This window comes from Halichondria panicea, chromosome 14, assembly GCF_963675165.1.
Source record: "Halichondria panicea chromosome 14, odHalPani1.1, whole genome shotgun sequence".
NCBI lineage: Eukaryota > Metazoa > Porifera > Demospongiae > Suberitida > Halichondriidae > Halichondria > Halichondria panicea.
The window spans coordinates 2564047-2577382 of record NC_087390.1 but is presented as its reverse complement, the minus strand read 5'-3'; the positions used below and the strand labels follow the sequence as shown (position 1 = coordinate 2577382).

Below are 13336 nucleotides of genomic sequence, written 5' to 3'. Positions count from 1 at the left end.
AAATACGTACACATTGACTCGCTTCGCTTAACGCTTGCCTTCTATTTTTTTATTGGTAATTATAAAGTATTAATTTGACCATGCAAAAACTGCAAGAGTCATGCAGTCACTGACCTGTCCTATTTAGAGTCCTCCTCATCCTCCAGTGTGTTCTCAACCCAGCAGGACGGACACGGACTAGGCTGGAATAGGTAAAGATCGTTAATATAGCAACCTGAAAACTGACAGGGTTAGCAAACACCATTCCTTGCCTTGCCTTCTGTGTGTACAGTTATTAACTGTCCTCATCATAGGGAGAGAAGCATGCTCACCAACCTGATTGGGCCTTGCAATTAATATTCTAATAATCACCTAGGTTCAGTGCACAGCATCCATGGGAAAGGGCATGCCTTCGCTACTAACAAGAGCTTTATACCCCACCTGTTGCACAGTAACTCTCTGGCTTAACAGAAGTACATGTACATACCATAAGTTAAGGTACACAAGTAATAAAGTGAAATAAAAAAGCATGACATGAATTACGTGCGCAGATACAAACAATGTTGCACCCTATGCCCGGAATAAAGTTGTATCAAACAACCACTTTCCACCCTGGCTGTTCTACACTCTGAAACCTTTCAACTGCTTACCTCATCAATCTGTATAAGTCGGCTTAACAATATTTTCTACAATAAAGTGAGTTTTACATTGGATAGTTAAACATAACGTCCTGTCTAGCTAGCTCTAGCAACATGGGGTCATCAAAGAACTTGGAGATGGACACATCCTCCGACAGGCCCTAGAAAGAGTGTGTGTGTGAGGGGACGTGGAGTCAGTGGGTAGGGATTCTGGTACCAAGTCGAGTCAATGTGTCGTGTAGGTGTGGGGTTTGGTAAAGGTTCCGTAAAGACATAGCTTGATCTACGGTAAAGGTCAATGCACTAAGTCTAAGTTCAAAAGACTCAAAACCAACACTCCATTCCCCAAGTGATTGATATTCCATACAAGTACGTGTATATACAGTAGAGGTTAGTAGCATACATATACACACGCGCACGCACACGCACACGCACACGCACACGCACACACACACACACACACACACACACACACACATAATGTGGCGTGTTACATAATTATTACAACCTACATGTACAGCTGTAAGTCGGGAAATAAAGGCCCGATAAATTTTAGAATTGAAGGATTTCGAACAATGCACATCTGCTGGTAGCTGGTTTACTATTCCCATGCACACTTAGATAAAGGGGTTGTTAAAGTCCACACACCTTTCTCCTCCTTGTTTTGATCATGAACTCCCTGGCGAGGTGGGGGGCGGGCTGTGGCTCCAGGGGTCGGATCACTATGCTCTTGTCAAGTGGGTCTCCGAGGACAATCTACAGAAGAGGGATGACAAGGGAAACACTGAAGCATAGAATTATTAATATAAAAGCAAGAATTACTGTTTGTATAAATTAATATACATACGTACTGTACAAGGAACAGACGGAATCTTATAACGTTTTGTTTGTTCCTGTAACAAACAAAACACATGTCAGCAGCAAACAAACTCCACAAAATAGAGTTTACATACATGTAACACCTTAGGCATACATTCTATAAGGCCCAGATCACATACATCTACATGTACATCTATCTGGGTCTTCTTAACCACCCACATGCACATATTGGATCTCTGTACAAGGAACACACGAACCTGAAATACTAAACAGTATCTTGAAACTGAACTGGCCACACATTGGTCCCATAAGAGTTCCCAATATTATAAATGCTTCCTCCCTCCCTCCCTCCCTCAATATTCTATATGCAACTCACCTGCCAGTGATGGAATAGAGACAGAAAGCCTGTCCTTGTGTGTGTGTACGCAGGTCAGTCTCAAAGCCAAACGAATCAATGGCAGGAATGAACGCTTTGATTGTGTAGAGGGGGGAGCCTGGGATGGGTGCGTCCTGGGTCACATGACCACGTCGCCGTGCCAACACAGTGTAGACAGAGGACACACAATCGGCTGGAGCTTGCACCTCCACAAGATAGTAGGGCTCCATCAAGCGAGGAGTAGCCTAGTGTGTGTGTGTGTGTGTGTGTGTGTGTGTGTGTGTGTGTGTGTGTGTGTGTGTGTGTGTGTGTGTGTGTGTGTGTGTGTGTGTGTGTGTGTGTGTGTGTGTGTGTGTGTGTTTGAGAGATTGAAATAAAAAATAATAAAAGTTAGGTGTATATCTGTCCACTGAGACCTTGCTGACTCATATAATTTCAAAAATTCAAATTTCTCAAACAGGAAGATGCTGATTTTCAGTTCATAGAATATATACATATCATATGTTATTTGTAAATGTAGCGCACTAACAACATTAGTTTAACTTATGTTTAATGCTGAGAAGAAATATTCGTATTATAGCTAAACACCTTAGAACAGTAGTTAGAGTTAAACACATTGGAATAGCAACCGGGGGTAGCTAGATGTCCGACCTTGAGAATCGGAAACGGTGGGTTAAAGATCTTTGGAGGCGCGCCAACTCTCCCCACACGTCTAGCACATTCCCAGTTGCATATTTTTATAACAGCCACATTATGGCACATCATTGTAACTAGTTACAATGATGTACTATTGTGACTTAAAAAGTAAAAGAACAAAAAATGACTATCTATATATAATTATTTAGCTAATAATTATTGTCTCAGTTACATATAGAGGATTATATAGAATTGTTGGAGGAATAATGTGTACAATTGCTAAGTATGCTGTTTAGGCTTCAATTATACACTCTAGAATGCTAGTGGTATGTACAGTATTCGTTTGCTTACTGCACAGTTGATTTCTGCGCCATTTTAAATTTTCCATGTGCTTTTTGGGATCACATGATCCTTTATTTTAGCTACTTTATTGTTGTGATGCTCTTTATCATGTGGATACTGTGTAAAACTGCAGGGGCTTGGGGTGTTGTGTTCTTTCAACCTGGTGGTTATATTGTGTTGTATTGGTAGCTGGTTGAGAGAAGCCATAAACTATGCCCACACTTTTGGACCACTAAAATTTTTTTTGGTATTTTGGTCATTCGGTATTTTGGTCATTCGGTATTTTGTACAAACTTTTTTTTTTTTTTTTTTTTTTGGTTTTTGTTTATAAGATAGCCTCATATTGGGTTTTTAGAATTATCTCCAGGCATTAGTCAAAATAAATAGATACCAGTGTGTGTGTGTGTGTGTGTGTGTGTGTGTGTGTGTGTGTGTGTGTGTGTGTGTGTAGGTACATTGTAGCTAGGTTCTTTGTACACTGCTAGAAGTTAATGATAAAGCCATATACATGTATGCAATTAAGATTATGACACTTTAATATTTTCAATCAGCCAGACACCTGTGAATTACAGGAAATTCAATTGACAGCCAAAACACACGTACAGTAGGTACATATATATACACCATGAGGAATGCGAGTAGGCGACCCTTCTGGCAGTGGGTATGATCTGACCACCCTCTCCGCTGTGGATGGGCTCACCAGCGATCACAGCATCGAGGGTCTTGAACTTGACATTGCGGATAGCTGTACGTGTGTGTGGGGGGGGTGTGTAGGGAGGGGGTGTCTGATAAATAATTGATGTGCTCCTTATAGAATGTACAGTTATATCCCTCAAGAACCAACTGTGAACTTCGACAAGTGTTCAGATTACTAACTCTTGCAAACCAAGGGTTTAAGTGTAACTCACGTTCGTCACAGAGCGGCCCTTCCCTGGTACCCCACTGGAACCCCTGGATGATGGACTCACGCATAGAACCAAGAAGACTCTTGTCAACCTGCACCAGCATACAAAATGTGGGTGACCTGACCTGCTACTAGCCTCGAATTCAGGCCGATTAAAATACGGCCGTATTCACACTGGAACAAAGTTCGCCATATTCGCGCTAACATTGATGAAAGCAAGCTACCGTATTACTAGAATGTTTTTGCGAGTATCAAACATTTGCGAACTTTGCGAGGGTTGATCAATTTGCAACAATAAAATTCGCAATTATTACTAGTAAATACACACGATCCTTGCCAGAACGCAATAGTTAAATCGCAAAGGGTCAAATTTTCTGCTGATTTGGCTCATTCGCAAAGGTTTTTCACCAGCAAAATATTCTAGTAATACGGTAACCACACTTGCGGTGAATAGTACATGTACTTCACTTCACTACTTTGTTGCACTCAAAGGGTAATTCCCTAATTATGATTAGCATTTTCATTCACAGGGAAATTCGATCCCTACTAAATATCATCAGCATTTTGGTTGTTGAAAGGATAACTGTTCCATCAGAGAGACTCATGAAAGCAACTCACCTCAGAAGGCAGAGTGTCATCCACCAGAATGTTGGGTCCAGTAGCCTCCGGTCCAAACGCCCAGATAGAGCGAGCTGCCAACAAGTCCCAGTCGTACTTGCTCTGGAAGAACTCTCCAATCTTCTTCTTGCTCCAGGCTATCTGTACCACCTCCCCCTCAATGTCCTCGGCCAGTCCCTTCTCCAGAGGCTCTGATATCATTGTCAGTTTGTTCCTGGGAATGGGGGTAGAAAGTGAGGGAAAATTGAATGAAGTACCGCCCACTCAAGAGGGAAGTGTGCACACCTGGTCTCACTATACAACACCACCCATAATATGAGTACCACTTATCAGAAGCCAGTAATGGCAATAACAGTATTAAGACAGTCAAGAAACAGCAAGAAGAAAGACGTCTACAGATGCAGGTTTTACAAATGCAATCTTATAAAACACAAAGGAAAATGACTAATAGATTGCACAGTTATCGGTTAATCGGAATGTCTCTATTAGCCAGTGGCATCGCTCCACTTGCAGTGCAGTCAGTCTCTTGTTGTGCAACTTTAGTGCATCGAACCAACTTGATACAGTTCTGCTGTCCAGTAACAAGCTCAGATCGATAATCAACAGCTCTTGTGATCAGCTGGGTAGCTTGCACTTGCATGGGTGAGCTAACAGTAGCTTGTAATCGTTCAGCAACAGTGCAAGTGCAGACTTTGGTAGTGTTTTACAGTCCAATCACCAGCTCAAAACAGCTGCTTGATGCCTCACTAGCTGCATTCTATAGAGATACATGTACTAGTGCTTTGCAAACTAAGCTCCATTAATGCTTGGTCTTGGTTGCAGAAGAAATACTTGAGACTAGCTTGTTGCATAGCTAATAATGTTGAAGTCTTGCTGTGTATATAGCAACTCCCACACAAACGTACTAACCACTAATCAAATTATTCACTAATCAGCTGTAGGCTAAAACTCCCTTTGATGTACAAGCAGGGAAGCTCTACATGTAAACAAAACATTATTACATGTCACAGATACACCACTCACTTCTTGTTGGGTGTCACAGATACACCACTCACTTCTTGTTGGGTGTCACAGATACACCACTCACTTCTTGTTGGGTGTCTCAGCAAAGCACTTTAGAGAAGATGTCTCTACCACTGTCTCACAGAAGGCCACCACCGGGTCAGCCACCTTGATGTCTGCAGGGTGAGGGGCATTCAAAACAATCACTTTGACCTACGTAAGAGCCACGGTACAGGAATTTAACTACACACTGTGCTAGCAACAATCTCACCTATCTCTGAGTACATCTTCCTGAGGTCATGCATGACACAGTCCAGGTAGAGCTCTCCCGTACCAAACACCACGTGCTCCCCAGACTCCTCCACCTACAAGACAGGGAGGATTGCATACCATATAGCGGGTAATTGTGGGGTCGTTATTTTTGTGAGCAAGCTGACCTCCACGAAAACGTAGGTGAGGTTTACCGGAACGCATGCAATGAAGTAAAACGAAAATTTTACTCACGAAAATCACCGTGTTCGAGCCCACGAAGATTACCTACATGCATACGGTACATACACGGAGTTCACCACTACATAATTGTGACCATTAGTGCATGGTTGTGGATGCTTAAGCTGTCTACACCACAAAAATCCCCCAGAAAAGTCTTGCAGATCAGCTGTTTAGTTTTGCCACCCACATCCTTAGTAACCATAAATTAACATATACATGTAGAGGATAGCAACATGCAGCCACACTAGCAGTAATTAGCATCACCTCAGTAACCAGTAGAGGGTAGGACTTGTTGACCTAATGACATAATGGTCTAAACATTCCAGAGCTCTTCGAGAACCCTTGAGGCTATCACATGGCGTACATGCTCAGATCACACTAGGGGCACCACACAAAAGGCTACGTATGTTACATGTACAAGACAACCACTGAAGACAACCATGGAAGCCAAGTACTGATAGCCAAAAAATGATGCACGTGTCTAAAAATAGCCAGCTGACTCGTTACGGCATGCAACAATTAAAGCTTCGGGAATTTTCATTTGTGTGGGTGTTTAAAACAATCACACGTACGCTATGAATACAGCAATGTGCAGAGTGTGTCAGGAGACACCAAACCAAGGACTAAGCAGTCTCACAGTACCACACGCCCACTCACGTCCTCTGAGTTGTTGATCTGTGTGATGGTGGCTGTCTTGGTGATGGTTTGGTCCACTCCTTCTATGAGCACCCAGTTACCAGCTGGCACTCGACTGATCTCAACCTGATAGCGGGCCTCAGAGATCCACAGACGACTAACCTGAGAGAACAAGCGGAAGCAATCAAATAGTAAAAGAGGGTGTATGTGTACTGTTGTGGGTGTGTTGGTAGAATTATTCAAGGTACTATGTCCACTATAAAATATAAAAGTACAATGGCTTAATGATATCCTCACCATAATATACCGTACAGTTTGTATAATTATGCTTGATCACTGGACATAATTATAATCATTGGCTAACCAAGACATGGCCATATATAAGAATGACTAAAGTCAGGAGCACATTTGTGCTCCTGCTTTAAGGTATATGAGAAAGGCTCTTTTACCACCAGCATGACATTTAAACCCTATGTGGCCACTAATTAATGGCTTCTATTTGAAATGTGCCCCACTGGGCGACTACATTTTATTACATGTACATGCATGTACATGTGAGGGTACCAGCAAACAAAAACTACAAACTTCCAGAAAAAGTTCACCAAGACACAGTCACTGACCTATCCTATTTTAGAGTCCTCCTCATCCTCCAGTGTGTAGTTCTCACCCAGCACAGCTGACCATTGTACTGGGAGGGAGTGGGTAAAGATAATCATAATTATATGGTGTAGCACTGAGCACTCTCCCTAATGCCTGGAACACTGCAGCATCGTAGTTGAGGTAGAGCTTGGTCACATGCACCATCAGAGGACCCTGAAACAGTAGGACAATGAGAACTCTCGAAACATAATCAAGAAAAGATATCCTTTTAAGGGCACCATACACCAGGCAACTCATTGCCTACAATGGTTGTGAGCAACGAATTGCCTGAAAATTTGCAAGCAACTCGCAAGCAACTCGTTGCATATAATATTTGTACCCTGACCTTTAAAATGGTGGTTAAAAGTTTGTTGTTTGCTATAATATTAGCTCTGTTCTACTGGTTACGACACTAAGGAAAAGGAGGGGAAATTATCGAAATAGAGTTTATTGGACCGGAAAATGGATACAAAATTAATTATTGGATTGTAAAAGCAGGGTCTCTCTTCAAACACATTGATCAGTTCACTAACTTCTGCCACTCACAAATGGCCACTTAGATATGTGTTCAGGTACATTGTAATTATGACAACAGGTAGTGTGGTTAAATGATAAATCTTTATTCGATCTTTCAGGCAATCTGTTGCCTGAAGTTGACCATGGATCAACTTCAGGCAACAAGTGAATACAATAGATTGTAGGCAATTTGTAACATATGCGAGGCAATTCATTGCATGCCTACAACCATTGTAGGTAATTCATTGCCTGAAAGTTTCCTGGTGTATGGTGGCCTTATATTAGGAATTACAATGAATACTGTAGCAGATTAACATATGCTGGAAATATTGCCAAAAGTAGGACAATGAATACTGTAACAGTGTGGCATTGGGGCATTAACTCCTGCTAGAAAAGTAGGACAATGAATACTGTAAAAGTGTGGCATATTGTCAAAAGTGGAACAATGAATACTGTAAAAGTGTGGCATATTAGTCAAAAGTGGGACAATGAATACTGTAACAGTGTGGCATATTGCCAAAAGTGGGACAATGAATACTGTAACAGTGTGGCATATTGTCAAAAGTAGGACAATGAATACTGTAACAGTGTGGCATTGGGGCATTAACATCTGCTGGAATAATAAACGCTCTAGTGTCGACAAAATTCGGTTTTGAAAGGTAACAAAGTAAGTGTTTTAATTGCAACCCTCCACGTGACAGATCCTTCACCTGTGGTAGTGTAGTGTCCACATCTCCCACTGTCTGAGCGAATATCTTATAAAGTGGCTCCAACAGGAACTCGACAAAGCTGCGGGCCGCATCCACACTGGGGGGCTTACGAGTGAACGTACGTCTGTACGGGGGGGGGGGACACAAGTCAGTGACACATACAGGAGTAATGTTTGCATAGTTTCGATGTGTTGTTGAAGTAAATGTCCCTCCAAAGCCGCTTGGCAAACTCGGTAGGTGAGAAACCACCACCTGCATGTGGGGAAGGGGAATTGATGATGTCTCAATGTAAGAATAGTCTACATACAATCTTCAATGAAAACTGTAACGTTTCAATAATAAAAGTGCAAGCTAAGCTTAGGGTTATTATTTGTAATGAGATTCATATCTAGTGGTTTTGCTGTTAGTCTGGCTAGTATCTCAAACAATCCACATCACAAGGACAGTTATTTTAACCAAAATAAACAGCTAGGGATGACCATAATCAGGCAACAGGAAGTGAATTAATCTAAAGCACAAACTGATACTATTGTCTTCACCATTGAACAAAATTCAAAGCAAGTAACCTAAACAAGAGATGGATAGTGAGAGAAATATTGCAGCAAAGAAGACTCTTTCTAGACCATTACAAGAAAGCTCACTGCAGGACAATGATCACCATGGCAATGTGCAAAATGTTGTGTTGCAAGCAACAGAAATGGTGATTGGAATGAAACTGCCTCTGAACTGCAAAATGATCACTCATCCAAACACAACACTACAAGAAACTGCAGCTACAACACTGCAAGATGCTGCACTAATCGATGCACAAGATGGACACACTCCCGAGCAAGAAACTAACCCCTCCAGTGGAGTCATGGTGCTTGAAGGACTTGAAATAGCAGTAATAAGATAAACATTGACAGTTAACTTCATTTGCATCCAAAAACTAAATGTACTAGTGTTCAAGCTGGCGCTGTGCTAATGCCTCTCGCCATGTTTTTGCTTTCGCTCAAAAGTATTAGAGTGTTATCTATAATGAAAGTTAGCTTATCTATATAAAGTCACTGAGAAGAAAAGGCTTATTTACATGCATCTATTATGTGGCTTACCAGGACCTCAAGAAAGAAGAAAATTGATTCTTCCAGGATCTGTAGTTCAGTGTATATAATATCTAAGAAGAAAAGACCTGTGTACATGCATATTGTTATCTATAATTATTGTTATATGGTAGTGTTTTGTGGCTTACCAGGCCCTCAAGACAAAGATGATTCTGCCAGGAGGATCTGGATCTTGGATATTATTTTCTCACACATGGGGAATGAGCGCGCATGCGCATTACATCCACAGGAATAATTAAAGGGTGTGTCCAAAGAGATCAATTTCACAAATGGCTACTGCATGCTAGTTCACCACCAACACAGACACTGAGACATTAAACAAGGTTCACAAACAACATTCTAGGCAAAACAGATCAGTGAACTATGTTCCTACTAGACACTTCTTGTAATACCCTTCAAAAGAAAGTTCAAATAGTTGTCAAGAATTTTCCACTGGAAGTTGCTCTATTTATTGCTTCTTGGTACATACATTACACTGAATGGGACGAATGGGACTGGTTCAGTCCCACTACTTTGTGAATACGATTATCAATAAGGCATGTAATCTGTAATTACCTGATAGAACCTGCTCTCTCCCTCCCAGGGACAGGATTGGTTCAGGCACTTGAGGGTGGTGTTCCGAAGCTCGTACTCCACTGCCTTGTCTCGGAAACAGTTGGCCACAATGTTCTCTTCATTACAAGATGAACAAATGAACTTCTTCTGGCCTCTGCAGAAAATGACACATATCGTAAATAAACTTACTAATGGTTGTGTAGTAATGCACCTATCAATGCAAAGCCCCACTATACTCTTGGGACAACGAGTGTTGCAAGCTGCGCTGTACTAATACCTTTCGCCATGTTTGCTTCACTTTAAAAGTATTATAGGTATAATCATACCTCGATGCGCATGTGCAAGCGAGGCATACGATAGTGTGTTTGTGTGTGTGTGTGTGTGTGTGTGTGTGTGTGTGTGTGTGTAGACTGCTACAGCTCCTCAAAGATCAATGAAGTGTAAGTAAGAGTTTTTATAGACTTCCAGTCATGTTTTCTTGGATTTAAATTCGTGGATTTGCAAAATAATTCTTCGTTCTCTAGTTTTGCTTACTTGGAATGCCACTGCATCCTTTTCAGAAGAGTATGTAAGCAAAACTTGTTCACCGAGTGTTGCTACTCAGTTAGCTCTGTACTAAAACGCTAGCTATTGGTAGCTGCAAGAGTGAGAAGAGAGCTGCAAGGCTCTGCCGACATGCAGCCATTAATTTTAGACTTGAACTTTTAGCATCGATCGTTTTTAACAACAATCATGGTCGATCATTACCCATTATTTGAGTTTCCCGGATTCACCCTGCATGCAGACAAATTAGTTAATTGTACAGGTTTATATCAAAAGCCTTGGACAACCAATAACACACTGACTTTCTGCTGCCAGTTCTCATCATATAAAACTGAAACACAGCTAATCTTTGCTGGTCTCTTAGATGACTATCCTGCTGAATGCCTGATGTTGTTATTACTTAATCAGTCTTCTCTTTTCTAGCACTAGCATCCATACTCAATCTGTAGCTAAGAAGCCCGCATGCCTTCAGTTGTTGCAGGCTACGCAATTCTACTACCTCACGCAATGTTTGGATCACGTAGAAGAGCCAATGAATAATCTCTACCCAAATTCTGGTAGAGACAGAAGCTGTAGCCCAGAGTCACCATGCAGTCCCTTTTTCTCCAGCCCCCGTCCAATCAGAGAAAAGGAGTGGCTTGCGAGTATAAGTTTTCCAGACCTTATTTTCGATTGGAGCTGGTGCAAAACTACCTGAGTTAATTACACAAGTCATGTGATTGTTACGTACTTTATTTTCTTTGCAAGAGGCAATTCCTTCATTTTCTGCTCACCTTGTTGATGCAGAGTGTAACAGCCAGTCTCTCTTGAACTGCATGCTTTAACAATCTTTCTGTGTTCATCATCACCTGTGATTATATAGGGGGTGGGGGGAATGATTAGTACAGGCATACGATTGGATCATACAAGATGATCAAAGAACAGGAACTATAGAGTACTGAAGTGCTAACCCTTGGATGTCTGCCTCACAACCAATTAAGCGATATGGTACGTACGTGAACATGTACTGTTATTTGGATCACAGCAGAGCAGGCCTAGAGTGTTAAAAGTATGACATACAGTGGAACCAGAGTAGGCTCACAGTAGCCAGCAAAGAAGCCTGGAGTCTCTTCCCAAATAATCATATCCATGTAGCTGTAATAGTGCACTTAATATACGTACCTGATTAAGGTTACTATTAAAGATGAGTAGATTTTGCTCTGTATAAACCACACAAGATACAGTATACAGTACAGTGAAACTTGGTTGTCTTATAGTCAGTCTTCACCAACAATACACAGTTAACCATACACAGTAACCATACAGTACATTAGACTCGCAAATGACCACAACTTCAAGGGCCCGGGGTACTCCAAACTTATTGAAACCACACAAGATGTACAGTACAGTACATTTTTACCAGAAGAGTATCGAACTATACCGATAGCTCTACACAAAAACTGTGCACAAAGTAAGGTGACATCCTGTCGATTACACGTGAGTAACTCGCAATTGATGACCTTTGCATGCACAAACTTATGCATCCATTACTCAACGCACAGAATTTGTTAGCAGTGAGTTAAGAGTGTAAGTGAAGAGGACCAACCCGACTATTGTCTCTTATCAGTGTGCAGTGAGCAGCTCTGAACATTGAACGCAACTGACTAGCTAGGATGTCATTTTTCAACTACCACACTCCTAAAAACGTGAGACTTTATAACATAACAACAACATGGTAGCTATGAACACAGTGGAGCGTGCACGTGCAGAAGAGAATTTCCAAACAGCAAAACTGCAATCAGAATGTCATATATGAGTATCAAAGTATTGTAACTATACCCACCTGTGAAATCTACATCATATAAAGCTTTCAAATACAATGACCCTTTACCAAACATGCTCAATATCATCATAAAAGGCTTTCAACATTTAATGACCCTTTACCAGACACACTCCATCTATCATAAGACACTTTCAAAATAAACGACCCTTTACCACAGACATACTCAATTATAAATGCGTTTCTTTCAAAATAAACTACCCTTTACCGAACATACTTACCTGTGAAATAGAGGATACCAATAAAATATTGGTCTATTTGTACAAGTCGAATATCAATCCTCCAATGGACTGGTTTCTCCTTAACCTCTTCATCCGTAGCTGTGGGATAGTACACACGCCCCCTCGTCAGTAGCAGCTTCAGTCTTGGTGGAGGGGGGGGGGTAATACACACGCCCCCTCGTCAGTAGCTTCAGTCTTGGTGGGGGGTAGTACACACACACCCTGTACAATGTGGAGGGGGGGAGAGTATAACGCTTCAGTCTTAGTGGGGGGTAGTACACACACCACAGACATACTCAACTATAAAAAAATATATGCTTTTCAAAACAAACAACCCTTTACCCAACATACTTACTTTTGATAGCAGGCTTCTGTTGGAAATGACACAACTATCTTCGTATACAATGTATGGGCAACGGCTAACGGGAAAAATCTGAAAGTGCGTAAAATACATAAAGAAGTCAACACAAGCTTAGCTAGAGTGCACCACACAGTAAGTGCACCACACAGTAACAGCACAAAACAAAAAATCACTACACACAAGAGATGGGATAGTGAGAGAAAATTTGCAGCAAAGAAGACGTACTGCTTCTAGGCCAATGCAAGAGAGCTCACTGCAGGATGGACTACTAACCATGGAAATGTGCAAAATGTTGTGTTGCTAACAGCTGATTTAGAAATGGTGATTGGAATGAAACTGCCTCTAAACTGCAAAATGATCGCTCGTTCAAATACATTAGTGCAAGAAACTGCAGCTACAACACTGCAAGATACTGCACTAATTGATGCAC

The 13336-nt window shown here is 41.4% G+C and overlaps 1 protein-coding gene across 1 annotated transcript; it reads right to left on the bottom strand.

Moving 5' to 3' along the window:
• Nucleotides 1–361: 361 nt before the first annotated feature.
• On the bottom strand, nt 362–6601 carry LOC135347547 (116 kDa U5 small nuclear ribonucleoprotein component-like). Its single transcript, XM_064545586.1, is given in 11 exon segments — nt 362–778; nt 1266–1373; nt 1813–1829; nt 1832–2057; nt 3415–3428; nt 3431–3535; nt 3699–3786; nt 4313–4526; nt 5400–5490; nt 5586–5679; nt 6464–6601. Coding segments are annotated over 10 exon segments (993 nt in total). The 5' UTR covers nt 5620–5679; nt 6464–6601; the 3' UTR covers nt 362–682.
• Between the last annotated feature and the right edge of the window lie 6735 nt (nt 6602–13336).